The sequence below is a fragment of the Ranitomeya imitator genome, chromosome 2, assembly GCF_032444005.1.
Source record: "Ranitomeya imitator isolate aRanImi1 chromosome 2, aRanImi1.pri, whole genome shotgun sequence".
Classification (NCBI taxonomy): domain Eukaryota; kingdom Metazoa; phylum Chordata; class Amphibia; order Anura; family Dendrobatidae; genus Ranitomeya; species Ranitomeya imitator.
Genome location: NC_091283.1, coordinates 229738831 through 229756168, shown reverse-complemented (window position 1 = coordinate 229756168; position 17338 = coordinate 229738831). Strand labels below are relative to the sequence as shown.

Sequence of the window (17338 nt, the reverse complement as noted above, 5' to 3'; positions counted from 1 at the left end):
AGTCATGGACAAAAATTTTGAGAATGAGACAAATATTAATTTTTCCAAAGTCTACTGCTTCCTTTTTTCTAATGGCAATTTGCATATACTCCTGAATGTCAGAGTGATCAGCTTAACAGCAATTACTGTACTTGCAAAGTCAATATTTGCCCAGAAAATGAACTTTAACCCCCAAAACACATTTCAACATCATTGCAGTCCTGCCTTAAAAGGAGCAGCTAACATCGTTTTAGTGATTGATCCATTAACACAGGTGTGGGTGTTGATGAGGACAGGGCTGGCGATCAATCAGTCATGATTAAGTAAGAATGACATCACTGGACACTTTAAAAGGAGGCTGGTGCTTGGTATCATTGTTTCTCTAAAGTTAACCATGGTTATCTCTAAAGAAACACGTGCAGCCATCATTGCACTGCACAAAAATCGCCTAACAGGGAAGAGTATCGCAGCTACAAAGATTGTGCCTTAGTCAACAATCTATCGCATCATCAAAAACTTCAAGGAGAGAGCTTCCATTGTTGTCAAAAAGGCTCCAGGGCGCCCAAGAAAGACCAGCAAGCGCCAGGACCGTATCTTAAAAGTGTTTCAGCTGCGGGATCGGACTACCAGCAGTGCCGAGCTTGCTCAGGAATGGCAGCAGGCTGGTGTGAGTGCTTCTGCACGCACTGTGAGGCGGAGACTCTTTGAGTAAGGCCTGGTTTCAAGGAGGGCAGCAAAGAAGCCACTTCTCTCCAGAAAAAACATCAGGGACCTACTGATATTCTGCAAAAGGTACAGGGAGTGGACTGCTGAGGACTGGGGCAAAGTCATTTTCTCTGATGAATCCCCTTTTCGATTGTTTGGGACATCTGGAAAACAGCTTATTCGGACAAGAAGAGGTGAGCGATACCACCAGTCTTGTCTCATGCCCAACTGTAAAGCACCCTGAAACCATTCATGTGTGGGGTTGCTTCTCAGCCAAGGGAATCGGCTCACTCACAGTCTTGCCTAAAAACACAGCCATGAATAAAGAATGGTACCAGAATGTCCTCCAAGAGCAACTTCTCCCAACTGTCCAAGAGCAGTTTGGCGCCCAACAATGCCTTTTCCAGCATGATGGAGCACCTTGCCATAAAGCAAAGGTGATAACTAAATGGCTCATGGAACAAAACAGAGATTTTGGGTCCATGGCCTGGAAACTCCCCAGATCTTAATCCCATTGAGAACTTGTGGTCAATCATCAAGAGACGGGTGGACAAACAAAAACCAACAAATTCTGGCAAAATGCAAGCATTGATTATGCAAGAATGGACTGCTATCAGTCAAGATTTGGTCCAGAAGTTGATTGAGAGCATGCCAGGGAGAATTGCAGAGGTCTTTAAGAAGAAGGGTCAACACTGCAAATATTGACTTGCTGCATTAACTCATTCTAACTGTCAACATAACCTATTGGTACTCATAATATGATTGCAATTATATTTCTGTATGTGATATAAACATCAGACAAACACTAATAAAAACCAGAGGGCAGCAGATCATGTGAAAATATAATTTTGGTGTCATTCTCAAAAATTTTGGCCATGACTGTAGGTGTGTCAGCTGTTAATGGAAATATAGAGGACTTCTACGTTACTAGTAGAATGAAGGCTCTGGAAAAACAAAATGGCTCCTCACCCGCCAAACGAAATTCAGTAAATTCTGCGCTCTCAAATTCAAATGCCCCTCTCCCTTCTGAGCCCCAGTGTGCCTAAACCACATATTGCGTCCTCATTCCATGCATTTCTGGAGCCATGATAGCCTGCCTAGTTTACTGGTGCATGTCTCCAGAAACATAGCGTACTGGTCACTACAATGTACTGGTCACAACAATGGCAGTTTGCAAATTTAATTTGGCAACATTCATTGCTGCTTGTTTCTGGAAAGTACCCATTTAGTCAAAATATCAGCACAATACTTGTAGATAAATTTACAAAGGGTATAATTTCCAAAATGGGGTAACTTAAGGGGGCGTTCTGCTCTTCTAAAATTAGGGGCTCTATATATGCAGTGAACAAACTGTTCTAGGAAAACCTGCACTCCAGGAGGCAAATAGCGTTCAGTTCTTTTAGGGTCTCTCCGTAAGGCTAACTAGTACTGTACAGCCACATATGGGGTATTGTCTCCTTCAGTAGAAATTGTTGGATACATTTTGGTGCCATTTTACCCACTTCTTGTGTGAAAATGTAAACTCTGGGGCTAAAACTACATTTTGATGGTAAAAATGTGCTTATTTTATCTTCACTGCTTACTGGTATAAAATTCTGTGACACATCTGTGGTGTCAATATTATCACTGCACCCCTAGATTAATTCATTGAGAGGTGTAGTTAGTAAAATGGGGTCACTTATGGGGGTTCTGCGGTTCTGGCAACTTATGGGCTCTCCCAGTGGGTCAAGGCAAACCATAACAGTAAAATGTGGCGCTCCTTCATTTCTGAGCTTTGCACGGTGCCTGAAAAATATTTCCCGATTACATGTAGAGTATTGGCGCACTCAGGAAAAAATGGACCTCAGTTTGTTGTAAAAAGAGTTTCCTATTAGCCCTTAGAAAAAATTAAAAACATGAGCTGAAAGCAACATTTTTGCGAGGAAAATGTGATTTTATTATTTTCATGTCTCAAACTTATAAACTTCTGTAAAGCACCTGGGGGTACATACATTCCTTGAGGGGTCTAGTTTCCAAAATGAGGTCAATTGTGCCAAAACAGTGGAAATCCCCCACATCAAGGGCTCATGATTCCACAAAATTTTACATTCAAAAAGTCAAATGGTGCTCCTTCCCTTCCGAGCTCTGCCGTGCGCCCAAACAGTAGTTTACCCCCACATATGGGATATCGGCATGCTCAGGAGAAATTACACAACAAAGTTCAGGGTCCATTTTCTCCTGTTACCCTTTTTAAAATAAAATAAAATTGGATGAGGGATCTGAAGTCTTTTTTCCAAAAAAATCCTGTAAGGCACCTGAAGGGTTAATAAACTTCTTGAATGTGGTTTTGAGTACCTGGAGGGGTGTAGTTTTTAGAATGGTGTCGCTTTTGGGTATTTTCTATCATTTATGCCCCTCAAAGTGACTTTAAATGTGAGGTGGTCCCTAAAAAAATGGTTTTGTAAATTTTGTTATAAAAATGAGAAATCGCTGGTCAACTTTTAACCCTTAACTTCTTAACAAATTTTTTTTTTTTTTTTCCAAAATTGTGCTGATGTAAGGTAGACATGTGGGAAATGTTATTTATTAAGTATTTTGTGTGACATATCTCTCTGATTCAAGGGCATAAAAATTCAAAGTTGGAAAATTGCGAAATTTCCCAATTTTTCTCCAAATTACCGTTTTTTTCACTAAAAATACCAAGTCATATCAAAGAAATTTTACCACTATCATGAAGTACAATATGTCACGAGAAAACACTGGGATCCATGGAAGCGTTCCAGAGTTATAGCCTCATAAAGGGACAGTGGTCAGAATTGTAAAAATTGGCCCGGTCATTAACGTGCAAACCACCGTTGGGGGTAAAGTGATGTGGAAGACTCCTCACGCCATCCACATTGCCTGGTGAAATCTTGGCCCATTTCTGCCTCCACAACTGCTGGAGTTGTGAATTATGATGAGCTCTTCTATATGTCAGCTGCTGGCTCAGAAGACTGGCGATGACCATTCTCATTGAAAAAAAGACAGCTGACAGCACATCAGAAAAAAAGATGCACGCTCCAAGTCCACAGACCCAATTGGACGTAGTAACTCCAAAATAAAATGTGGAGCAGCATCCAGTCTAGGTGAAAGACTTGAAAAAACTTTACTCCGCCATCATACAACGCCTCGACCAAATGGTCCCTATCAAGTACTTGATAGGGACCATTTGGTCAAGGCATTGTATGATGGCGGAGTGAAGTTTTTACAAGTCTTTCACCTGCACTGGATGCTGCTCCATATTTTATTTTGGACCATTCTCATGGAGTCTGTTGGAAGTTCTCTTATGTTGGATATGTGTAACGGTTGGTGAAGGAGTTTGAGGAGGGATGAAGCCTCACTCAGTATGACCATGACGATACGAGCCTTGTACCATAGTGGTGTCTGTGTAACTAACGCTGAACATTGGTGTTGTGTCTCCATAGAATGTGGTGAAGCTGATGCGGGGTCTTCTCCAGTGCATGATCAGACAGGTAAGTAACAGGAGACATAGAGCCTGCACCGTGGGATCTGCCCGGCTCATCCGTAACTTCTCATAATATTCCCAACTATATATATACGAGAGATGGATAGATGTGTAGTATCGATTTCATTACGTCGGTGCAATATTCGGCTGTTGTACCATAACAGGTCCATGTACATCATGTTGAGGAAGGAGTTGCTGGATATGGACGCACCTCGTGGTGACCATCTTAAGTGACAGGCGAGCCTCCACTGCTCCGGGTAATGTTGGTGCCCCATGACCTTGGCTGTGTGCCCTCTAGTCTAGAGGACATTGGGTGGTAGCTGTTGCGGCATTTAAGGTGACAGCGAGGGCTCCTTTTTTGCCCTGTTAGTCTCTCGTGGCCTGATTGTGATGTTGTTTGCTCTAGTGACCTGAGACCATGCTTTTGCCGCTGCTGAACCCTGAACAATCAGATGGGGGGCGCACATGCTGCTACTAAATTACTTGGCCACTGTAATGTAGTATCATTTAGGTATTAATAAAAGGAGCTCATGAAAAGATGCAGTATATTAGGGTGTTATGTAGCTTCTCATTTATAGAAAAAAATACAGTTTGCATAGATATCGGACCAAAATGTGGACCGGTCGCCATAGACATAGGAGGAAGAAGAAGAAAGGTGAAAGACGTTCATCACAAACGACCAAAATACGTCGTTATGAGTAAAAGCATGAAAATATAGCTACATGTGGGAAAGGCTGCTGTGTGTCACTGCATGGACGTCACAATGAGGGTATACAGCATGTGGTGATCGCACAGCACCAACAGCTACATGACCAAAAGGAGCTACAGAATATCCGGGCCTAGGCTGCAGGCAGGGGCACACTGGCTCCGGCCCAACCTGCGTTTCGGATGCTTGTCCTTCGTCAGGGGACATGAAAGTACTGGGAAGTGGGGGCAGTGGACCGGATGTGAGGCATCCGTCACCATGACTACCGCGATGCTGGCCAGCATCATGAGGAGGGAGGCGAAAGGCAGCTCACAGAGGACCGTGATGTCAGCCCCCACATAGACACGCTGAAAGCCGGCAGACACAGCAGAGCCTGAGCGCGCAATGTCATGGAAGGATAGAGGATGTCTGCAATAAATATGGGCAGTGCATAGGCAGCAAAAAGAAACCAAAGGGCGAGTATACAAACATGAAGAGCATATCCATACGTAGTGTATATGGAATATGGACATGTAGGATGGCAGCATGTATGGGAAATCCTACCAGTGATTATCCATAGGAAGCAGCACAGCGTGAAGACTAGTTCCATATAGCAAGCATGAAGGGCATACCCATACGTAGTGTATATGGATTATGGACATGTAGGACGGCAGCATGTATGGGAAATCCTACCAGTGGTTATCCATAGGAAGCAGCACAGCGTGAAGACTAGTTCCATATAGCAAACATGAAGAACATACCCATACATAGTGTATATGGACATGTAGGACAGCAGCCTGTTTGGGAAATCCTATCACTGGTTATCCATAGGAAGCAGCACAGCGTGAAGACTAGTTCCATATAGCACACAGGAAGAGCATACCCATGCGTAGTGTATATGGAATATGGACATGTAGGGCGGCAGCATGTATGGGAAATCCTACACCTGGTTATGTATAAGAAGCAGCACAGCGTGAAGACTAGTTCCATATAGCACACATGAAGAGCATACCCATACGTAGTGTATATGGAATATGGACATGTAGGACGGCAGCATGTATGGGAAATCCTACCAGTGGTTATCCATAGGAAGCAGCACAGTGTGAAGACTAGTTCCATATAGCAAACATGAAGAGCATACCCATACGTAGTGTATATGGAATATGGACATGTAGGGTGGCAGCATGTATGGGAAATCCTACCACTGGTTATGTATAAGAAGCAGCACAGCGTGAAGACTAGTTCCATATAGCAAACATGAAGAGCATACCCATACGTAGTGTATATGGAATATGGACATGTAGGGTGGCAGCATGTATGGGAAATCCTACCACTGGTTATGTATAAGAAGCAGCACAGTGTGAAGACTAGTTCCATATAGCAAGCATAAAGGGCATACCCATACATAGTGTATATAGACATGTTGGACGGCAGCCTGTTTGGGAAATCCTATCACTGGTTATCCATAGGAAGCAGCACAGCGTGAAGACTAGTTCCATATAGCAAACATGAAGGGCATACCCATACGTAGTGTATATGGAATATGGACATGTAGGATGGCAGCATGTATGGGAAATCCTACCAGTGGTTATCCATAGGAAGCAGCACAGCGTGAAGACTAGTTCCATATAGCAAGCATGAAGGGCATACCCATACGTAGTGTATATGGAATATGGACATGTAGGACGGCAGCATGTATGGGAAATCCTACCAGTGGTTATCCATAGGAAGCAGCACAGTGTGAAGACTAGTTCCATATAGCAAACATGAAGAGCATACCCATACGTAGTGTATATGGAATATGGACATGTAGGGTGGCAGCATGTATGGGAAATCCTACCACTGGTTATGTATAAGAAGCAGCACAGCGTGAAGACTAGTTCCATATAGCAAACATGAAGAGCATACCCATACGTAGTGTATATGGAATATGGACATGTAGGACGGCAGCATGTATGGGAAATCCTACCACTGGTTATGTATAAGAAGCAGCACAGCGTGAAGACTAGTTCCATATAGCAAACATGAAGAGCATACCCATACGTAGTGTATATGGAATATGGACATGTAGGGTGGCAGCATGTATGGGAAATCCTACCACTGGTTATGTATAAGAAGCAGCACAGTGTGAAGACTAGTTCCATATAGCAAGCATAAAGGGCATACCCATACATAGTGTATATAGACATGTTGGACGGCAGCCTGTTTGGGAAATCCTATCACTGGTTATCCATAGGAAGCAGCACAGCGTGAAGACTAGTTCCATATAGCAAGCATGAAGAGCATACCCATACATAGTGTATATGGACATGTAGGACAGCAGCCTGTTTGGGAAATCCTATCACTGGTTATCCATAGGAAGCAGCACAGCGTGAAGACTAGTTCCATATAGCACACAGGAAGAGCATACCCATGCGTAGTGTATATGGAATATGGACATGTAGGATGGCAGCATGTATGGGAAATCCTACCAGTGGTTATCCATAGGAAGCAGCACAGCGTGAAGACTAGTTCCATATAGCACACAGGAAGAGCATACCCATGCGTAGTGTATATGGAATATGGACATGTAGGGCGGCAGCATGTATGGGAAATCCTACCACTGGTTATGTATAAGAAGCAGCACAGCGTGAAGACTAGTTCCATATAGCACACATGAAGAGCATACCCATACGTAGTGTATATGGAATATGGACATGTAGGACGGCAGCATGTATGGGAAATCCTACCAGTGGTTATCCATAGGAAGCAGCACAGTGTGAAGACTAGTTCCATATAGCAAACATGAAGAGCATACCCATACGTAGTGTATATGGAATATGGACATGTAGGACGGCAGCATGTATGGGAAATCCTACCACTGGTTATGTATAAGAAGCAGCACAGCGTGAAGACTAGTTCCATATAGCAAGCATAAAGGGCATACCCATACGTAGTGTATATGGAATATGGACATGTAGGACGGCAGCATGTATGGGAAATCCTACCAGTGGTTATCCATAGGAAGCAGCACAGCGTGAAGACTAGTTCCATATAGCAAGCATGAAGAGCATACCCATACGTAGTGTATATGGAATATGGACATGTAGGACGGCAGCATGTATGGGAAATCCTACCAGTGGTTATCCATAGGAAGCAGCACAGCGTGAAGACTAGTTCCATATAGCAAGCATGAAGAACATACCCATACATAGTGTATATGGACATGTAGGACAGCAGCCTGTTTGGGAAATCCTATCACTGGTTATCCATAGGAAGCAGCACAGCGTGAAGACTAGTTCCATATAGCACACAGGAAGAGCATACCCATGCGTAGTGTATATAGAATATGGACATGTAGGGCGGCAGCATGTATGGGAAATCCTACCACTGGTTATGTATAAGAAGCAGCACAGCGTGAAGACTAGTTCCATATAGCACACATGAAGAGCATACCCATACGTAGTGTATATGGAATATGGACATGTAGGACGGCAGCATGTATGGGAAATCCTACCAGTGGTTATCCATAGGAAGCAGCACAGTGTGAAGACTAGTTCCATATAGCAAACATGAAGAGCATACCCATACGTAGTGTATATGGAATATGGACATGTAGGGTGGCAGCATGTATGGGAAATCCTACCACTGGTTATGTATAAGAAGCAGCACAGTGTGAAGACTAGTTCCATATAGCAAGCATAAAGGGCATACCCATACGTAGTGTATATGGAATATGGACATGTAGGACGGCAGCATGTATGGGAAATCCTACCAGTGGTTATCCATAGGAAGCAGCACAGTGTGAAGACTAGTTCCATATAGCAAACATGAAGAGCATACCCATACGTAGTGTATATGGAATATGGACATGTAGGACGGCAGCATGTATGGGAAATCCTACCACTGGTTATGTATAAGAAGCAGCACAGCGTGAAGACTAGTTCCATATAGCACACATGAAGAGCATACCCATACGTAGTGTATATGGAATATGGACATGTAGGACGGCAGCATGTATGGGAAATCCTACCACTGGTTATCCATAGGAAGTAGCACAGCGTGAAGACTAGTTCCATATGGCAAGCATGAAGGGCATACCCATACATAGTGTATGTGGACATGTAGAATGGCAGCATGTATGGGAAATCCTACCACTGGTTATGGATAGGAAGCAGCACAGCGTGAAGACTAGTAACATAGTAACATAGTAACATAGTTAGTAAGGCCGAAAAAAGCCATTTGTCCATCCAGTTCAGCCTATATTCCATCATAATAAATCCCCAGATCTACGTCCTTCTACAGAACCTAATTGTATGATACAATATTGTTCTGCTCCAGGAAGACATCCAGGCCTCTCTTGAACCCCTCGACTGAGTTCGCCATCACCACCTCCTCAGGCAAGCAATTCCAGATTCTCACTGCCCTAACAGTAAAGAATCCTCTTCTATGTTGGTGGAAAAACCTTCTCTCCTCCAGACGCAAAGAATGCCCCCTTGTGCCCGTCACCTTCCTTGGTATAAACAGATCCTCAGCGAGATATTTGTATTGTCCCCTTATATACTTATACATGGTTATTAGATCGCCCCTCAGTCGTCTTTTTTCTAGACTAAATAATCCTAATTTCGCTAATCTATCTGGGTATTGTAGTTCTCCCATCCCCTTTATTAATTTTGTTGCCCTCCTTTGTACTCTCTCTAGTTCCATTATATCCTTCCTGAGCACCGGTGCCCAAAACTGGACACAGTACTCCATGTGCGGTCTAACTAGGGATTTGTACAGAGGCAGTATAATGCTCTCATCATGTGTATCCAGACCTCTTTTAATGCACCCCATGATCCTGTTTGCCTTGGCAGCTGCTGCCTGGCACTGGCTGCTCCAGGTAAGTTTATCATTAACTAGGATCCCCAAGTCCTTCTCCCTGTCAGATTTACCCAGTGGTTTCCCGTTCAGTGTGTAATGGTGATATTGATTCCCTCTTCCCATGTGTATAACCTTACATTTATCATTGTTAAACCTCATCTGCCACCTTTCAGCCCAAGTTTCCAACTTATCCAGATCCATCTGTAGCAGAATACTATCTTCTCTTGTATTAACTGCTTTACATAGTTTTGTATCATCTGCAAATATCGATATTTTACTGTGTAAACCTTCTACCAGATCATTAATGAATATGTTGAAGAGAACAGGTCCCAATACTGACCCCTGCGGTACCCCACTGGTCACAGCGACCCAGTTAGAGACTATACCATTTATAACCACCCTTTGCTTTCTATCACTAAGCCAGTTACTAACCCATTTACACACAATTTCCCCCAGACCAAGCATTCTCATTTTGTGTACCAACCTCTTGTGCGGCACGGTATCAAACGCTTTGGAAAAATCGAGATATACCACGTCCAATGACTCACCGTGGTCCAGCCTATAGCTTACCTCTTCATAAAAACTGATTAGATTGGTTTGACAGGAGCGATTTCTCATAAACCCATGCTGATATGGAGTTAAACAGTTATTCTCATTGAGATAATCCAGAATAACATCCCTCAGAAACCCTTCAAATATTTTACCAACAATAGAGGTTAGACTTACTGGCCTATAATTTCCAGGTTCACTTTTAGAGCCCTTTTTGAATATTGGCACCACATTTGCTATGCGCCAATCCTGCGGAACAGACCCTGTCGCTATAGAGTCCCTAAAAATAAGAAATAATGGTTTATCTATTACATTACTTAGTTCTCTTAGTACTCGTGGGTGTATGCCATCCGGACCCGGAGATTTATCTATTTTAATCTTATTTAGCCGGTTTCGCACCTCTTCTTGGGTTAGATTGGTGACCCTTAATATAGGGTTTTCATTGTTTCTTGGGATTTCACCTAGCATTTCATTTTCCACCGTGAATACCGTGGAGAAGAAGGTGTTTAATATGTTAGCTTTTTCCTCGTCATCTACAACCATTCTTTCCTCACTATTTTTTAAGGGGCCTACATTTTCAGTTTTTATTCTTTTACTATTGATATAGTTGAAGAACAGTTTGGGATTAGTTTTACTCTCCTTAGCAATGTGCTTCTCTGTTTCCTTTTTGGCAGCTTTAATTAGTTTTTTAGATAAAGTATTTTTCTCCCTATAGTTTTTTAGAGCTTCAATGGTGCCATCCTGCTTTAGTAGTGCAAATGCTTTCTTTTTACTGTTAATTGCCTGTCTTACTTCTTTGTTTAGCCACATTGGGTTTTTCCTATTTCTAGTCCTTTTATTCCCACAAGGTATAAACCGCTTACACTGCCTATTTAGGATGTTCTTAAACATTTCCCATTTATTATCTGTATTATTAGTTCTGAGGATATTGTCCCAGTCTACCAGATTAAGGGCATCTCTAAGCTGGTCAAACTTTGCCTTCCTAAAGTTCAGTGTTTTTGTGACTCCCTGACAAGTCCCCCTAGTGAAAGACAGGTGAAACTGTACAATATTGTGGTCGCTATTTCCTAGATGCCCGACCACCTGCAGATTTGTTATTCTGTCAGGTCTATTAGATAGTATTAGGTCTAAAAGTGCTGCTCCTCTGGTTGGATTCTGCACCAATTGTGAAAGATAATTTTTCTTGGTTATTAGCAGAAACCTGTTGCCTTTATGGGTTTCACAGGTTTCTGTTTCCCAGTTAATATCCGGGTAGTTAAAGTCCCCCATAACCAGGACCTCATTATGGGTTGCAGCTTCATCTATCTGCTTTAGAAGTAGACTTTCCATGGTTTCTGTTATATTTGGGGGTTTGTAACAGACCCCAATGAGAATTTTGTTACCATTTTTCCCTCCATGAATTTCGACCCATATGGACTCGACATCCTCATTTCCTTCGCTAATATCCTCCCTTAAAGTGGACTTTAGACAAGACTTTACATAGAGACAAACCCCTCCTCCTCTCCGATTTTTACGATCCTTTCTAAACAGACTGTAACCCTGTAAGTTAACTGCCCAGTCATAGCTTTCATCTAACCATGTCTCGGTTATTCCCACTATGTCAAAGTTACCTGTAGATATTTCTGCTTCTAGTTCTTCCATCTTGTTTGTCTGGCTTCTGGCGTTTGCAAGCATGCAGTTTAGAGGATTTTGTTTTGTTCCAATCTCCTCGCTGTGGATTGTTTTAGAAATGTTCTTACCTCCCTTCTGAGTATGTTTTCCTGGATCTTCTTTGTTCAAGTCTAATGTTTTTCTTCCCGTCCCCTCTTCTAGTTTAACGCCCTCCTGATGAGTGTAGCGAGTCTTCTGGCGAATGTGTGTTTCCCAGGTTTGTTGAGGTGTAGTCCGTCTCTGGCGAGGAGTCCATCGTACAAGTAATTCACACCGTGGTCCATATAGACTAGTTCCATATAGTAAGCTATCTAAAGTGACATTATGTGAAAAAACATAAATGGTATAAGTGTGTCCTCATAAATGGTGCACTAATTGCACAGATCACATAACAGATGAGCAGAATAATTTGAACACATACCAATCAATATTTTTTTCTCAATGGTCCAGAAAGGTATCCTGAAAATGACATACCCATCCCACTATGTATATATATAGTGGTAGTAGCCACTGCAGGAAACTAGAGTACGGATAGATTATTGTTCCAAACGATTTCCGGAGAAAGCGAAAAGATACAAAATAGCAGTTAAAAAAATACTAAGAACAATGCATAAGTGCACACAGTTACACATGAACAACAGCTGGGAGCGATCACAAGGAAGGAGCAAAGCTGAGCGTTTCTAAGACCACGTGGATGGACTGTATTGAGGGTCCAATTCCACCTCGCCTCCAATTGGGCAAGGCGTTGGGATGTCTTACCTCCATGGATGTTAAGATCAAGGACATCAATACCGCTGACGCTGACCAGCATCGCGGTAGTCATGGTGACGCTCAAATCCGGTCCACTGCCCCCACTTCCCAGCCCTTTCATGCCCCCTGACGAAGGACAAGCATCGGAAACGCAGGTTGGGCCGGAGCCAGTGTGCCCCTGCCTGCAGCCTAGGCCCGGGTATTCTGTAGCTCCTTTTGGTCATGTAGCTGTTGGTGCTGTGCGATCACCACATGCTGTATACCCTCATTGTGACGTACATGCAGTGACACACAGCAGCCTTTCCCACATGTAGCTCTCTTTTCCTGACAGTAGAATATAGGTGTATATGTGTCCATACTGTGGGATTATTGTGCCACAACTGCCTCGGTGTGTCCCTCCTGGTGGTCGTGCCATGTATCCTCTTTTCTAAAATAGTTGATATTTTCTTCCTCATGACGGCTATTGTGGTTGTTTGTGGTGAACTTCTTTCACCTTTCTTCTTCATTAGTTACTTACTGCTTACTGGAATGCTATGGTTTCTCTTATTGTTGCTGGTATGTGAGCACTCGGTATTATATGGGCACTGTACAGTGGTATTTGGTATAGTAAAACAAAAGAAAAAGAGGCTAAGCCTCCGCCAGCTCACCGATACCACAGGTGCACGGAACTCGTCCTGACCCGACCTGCAGTGGATACAATATATGGAATGAAGTGGTAGTTCCAGCTCCTTCAAATTCAAAGTCTTTATTTTCCAAGTTAAAACTTCATAATCATCAAGGAATCCTTGTACATCATGGATGCATAGACAGCGAAAAAGAAAGGTATTTGCAACGCGTTTCGATCAACTAAGATCTTTATCACAGCTTAATCCTACATCTACCTTCTAGTTTTTATAAGGTGTTCCATCTATTCTTACACAGCTGATTTGATCACCTGGTATTAATTGCAGAGTCTGCACCTATCAAAATTTATCATACCAAAAAACACCCTAACAATAATAGGTGGAAAAGAGTCATAAGCAGATGTAATATATTTAAAACATAATATTTTTATTGAACAAAAAAACATTAAAAACAAGACAAGGAATTTCAAAGAAATTACTGATGGAAAAAACACAAGGAAAAAAAGAAATGGACAAAGCTGCATAACACTATAGCACCTTCCAAATATTTATGTATATTTATGGGAACCAGCCCTATAAAAGTAAAAAATAAATAAAGTGGCATGTGCACTTAAGATCTATTGCTAAGAAAACCGCATCCCTATATTAGCAGCAGTATATAATGATTATTTTATTGACAGGCTTATGCATATTGCACATTAATATATATACATTTTCTTGCCTCTATAATTAAATATACAAAGTGCCTCGTGCCAAAACTGTTGCGGTTTATCAAAAACAAAGTGTCAGCGTGCTTACGCCGCCTAAAAAAAAGTTGAAGGTGTTTAGTGCAAAAAATCACAGAGATGTACTAATAAGCAGTAGCAGCAGAGAACCTGGTTGCAGGAGTTTCAATACTCATAAGGCAAAGTGTCAATATGTCTGCACCGCTTAAAATAAGCTAAAAGTGCCCAGTGCAAAAATCACAGAGATATAATAATACGCAATAGCAACAGAGAACCTGTTTGTAGGAGTTTCAATACTCATAAGACAAAGTGTCAATGTGCCTGCACCGCTTAAAATAAGCTGAAAGTGCCTAGTGCAAAAAGTGACAAGCAGATGTAATGATAAGCAGTAGCAGCCGAAATCCTATATATCACTATATACAGTTAGGGCCAGAAATATTTGGACAGTGACACAATTTTCGCGAGTTGGGCTCTGCATGCCACCACATTGGATTTGAAATGAAACCTCTACAACAGAATTCAAGTGCAGATTGTAACGTTTAATTTGAAGGGTTGAACAAAAATATCTGATAGAAAATGTAGGAATTGTACACATTTTCTTTACAAACACTCCACATTTTAGGAGGTCAAAAGTAATTGGACAAATAAACATAACCCAAACAAAATATTTTTATTTTCAATATTTTGTTGCAAATCCTTTGGAGGCAATCACTGCCTTAAGTCTGGAACCCATGGACATCACCAAACGCTGGGTTTCCTCCTTAATGCTTTGCCAGGCCTTTACAGCCGCAGCCTTCAGGTCTTGCTTGTTTGTGGGTCTTTGCGTCTTAAGTCTGGATTTGAGCAAGTGAAATGCATGCTCAATTGGGTTTAGATCTGGAGATTGACTTGTCCATTGCAGAATGTTCCACTTTTTGGCACTCATGAACTCCTGGTTAGCTTTGGCTGTATGCTTGGGGTTATTGTCCACCTGTACTATGAAGCGCCGTCCAATCAACTTTGCAGCATTTGGCTGAATCTGGGCTGAAAGTATATCCCGGTACACTTCAGAATTCATCCGGCTACTCTTGTCTGCTCTTATGTCATCAATAAACACAAGTGACCCAGTGCCATTGAAAGCCATGCATGCCCATGCCATCACGTTGCCTCCACCATGTTTTACAGAGGATGTGGTGTGCCTTGGATCATGTGCCGTTCCCTTTCTTCTCCAAACTTTTTTCTTCCCATCATTCTGGTACAGGTTGATCTTTGTCTCATCTGTCCATAGAATACTTTTCCAGAACTGAGCTGGCTTTTTGAGGTGTTTTTCTGCAAATTTAACTCTGGCCTGTCTATTTTTGGTATTGGTGAATGGTTTGCATCTAGATGTGAACCCTTTGTATTTACTGTCATGGAGTCTTCTCTTTACTGTTGACTTAGAGACAGATACACCTACTTCACTGAGAGTGTTCTGTCTGGACTTCAGTTGATGTTGTGAACGGGTTCTTCTTCACCAAATTAAGTATGCGGCGATCATCCACCACTGTTGTCATCCGTGGACGCCCAGGCCTTTTTGAGTTCCCAAGCTCACCAGTCAATTCCTTTTTTCTCAGAATGTACCCAACTGTTGATTTTGCTACTCCAAGCATGTCTGCTATCTCTCTGATGGATTTTTTCTTTTTTTCAGCCTCAGGATGTTCTGCTTCACCTCAATTGAGAGTTCCTTTGACCGCATGTTGTCTGCTCACAGCAACAGCTTCCAAATGCAAAACCACACACCTGGAATCCACCCCATACCTTTTAACTACTTCATTGATTACAGGTTAACGAGGGAGACGCCTTCAGAGTTAATTGCAGCCCTTAGAGTCCATTGTCCAATTACTTTTGGTCCCTTGAAAAAGAGGACGCTATGCATTACAGAGCTATGATTCCTAAACCCTTTCTCCGATTTGGATGTGGAAACTATCATATTGCAGCTGGGAGTGTGCACTTTCAGCCCATATTACATATATCATTTTATTTCTGAACATGTTTTTGTAAACAGCTAAAATAACAAAACTTGTGTCACTGTCCAAATATTTCTGGCCCTAACTGTAGGTGCAGTGTCACCTGTTCACACAGGATGTAGTTCATTTATTTTCACAAATATATATTGAATGCGGTATTATTTTCAAAGCCAGAATGCTGACCTTTTAGTATTGTAAAACCGCTATTCCATCTCGGCACCTGGAGGGCGCATGCGCTGATAAGAGCTTCCCTATGCCTTCCTACTCCGCCCACAATTGGTGATGTAGAGCAGAGGTGTCAAACTGCATTCCTCGAGGGCTGCAAACAGGTCATGTTTTCAGGATTTCCTTGTGTTGCACAGGTGATAATTTAATCACCTGCACAGAATGATTCCATCACCTGTGCAATACTAAGAAAATCCTGAAAACATGACCTGTTTGCAGCCCTCGAGGAATGCAGTTTGACACCTCTGATGTAGAGCGTCTCTCGCTTGCATCCCAAGTGCGGAGTCTAGGAAGACTTTATTTTCTATGAGGGAGTTTCGTTTGTCGGCGCATGCGCAGAAGAAAGCCGGGTATGCCGGCATTGGTTGCAGCTGTGAGTGGGGGTATAAGTACACGGGGAGATGCAGCGCACATACATGCCCCTATTTGAAGAAGCCACCAGGCGAAATGGCGCTGTCGGGGTCACTGATGGGCACACAAGGAAGGAGACACATAGATGTGAGTAAAATAGGATTTCGGCTGCTACTGCTTATCATTACATCTGCTTGTCACTTTTTGCACTAGGCACTTTCAGCTTATTTTAAGCGGTGCAGGCACATTGACACTTTGTCTTATGAGTATTGAAACTCCTACAAACAGGTTCTCTGTTGCTATTGCGTATTATTATATCTCTGTGATTTTTGCACTGGGCACTTTTAGCTTATTTTAAGCGGTGCAGACATATTGACACTTTGCCTTATGAGTATTGAAACTCCTGCAAACAGGTTCTCTGCTGCTGCTACTGCTTATTAGGTAACGTTCACACTAGCGTTATGCTAGTGTGCGTGGGGTTAGCGTCGGGCGACGCAGCGGCGACGCACGCGTCATGCGCCCCTATGTTTAACATGGGGGACGCATGCGTTTTTGTTTGTTGCGTTGTGCGACGCATGCGTCTTTTTTACCGCTAGCGTCGGACCAAGAAAACGCAACAAGTTGCATTTTTCTTGCGTCCGATTTTCGGCAAAAAACGACGCATGCGTCGCAAAACGCAGCGTTTTTGCGTGCGTTTTGCCGCGTTTTTGCGTGCGTTGTGCGTTGCCGACGCAGCGGCGCACAACGCTAGTATGAACGTAGCCTTAGTACATCTCTGTGATTTT

At 42.6% G+C, this 17338-nt stretch overlaps 1 protein-coding gene across 4 annotated transcripts in view; it reads left to right on the top strand.

Annotated features, from left to right (window-relative positions):
* The window catches only part of PHKA1 (phosphorylase kinase regulatory subunit alpha 1), a 452411-nt gene that overhangs the window by 25820 nt on the left and 409253 nt on the right, over window positions 1-17338 (top strand). For all 4 annotated transcript variants that reach the window (XM_069748675.1, XM_069748674.1, XM_069748673.1 and 1 more), the window contains exon 3: window positions 4128-4175. In XM_069748675.1, coding sequence (XP_069604776.1) covers window positions 4128-4175 — 48 coding nt within the window. The remainder of the gene's footprint in view (window positions 1-4127; window positions 4176-17338) is intronic.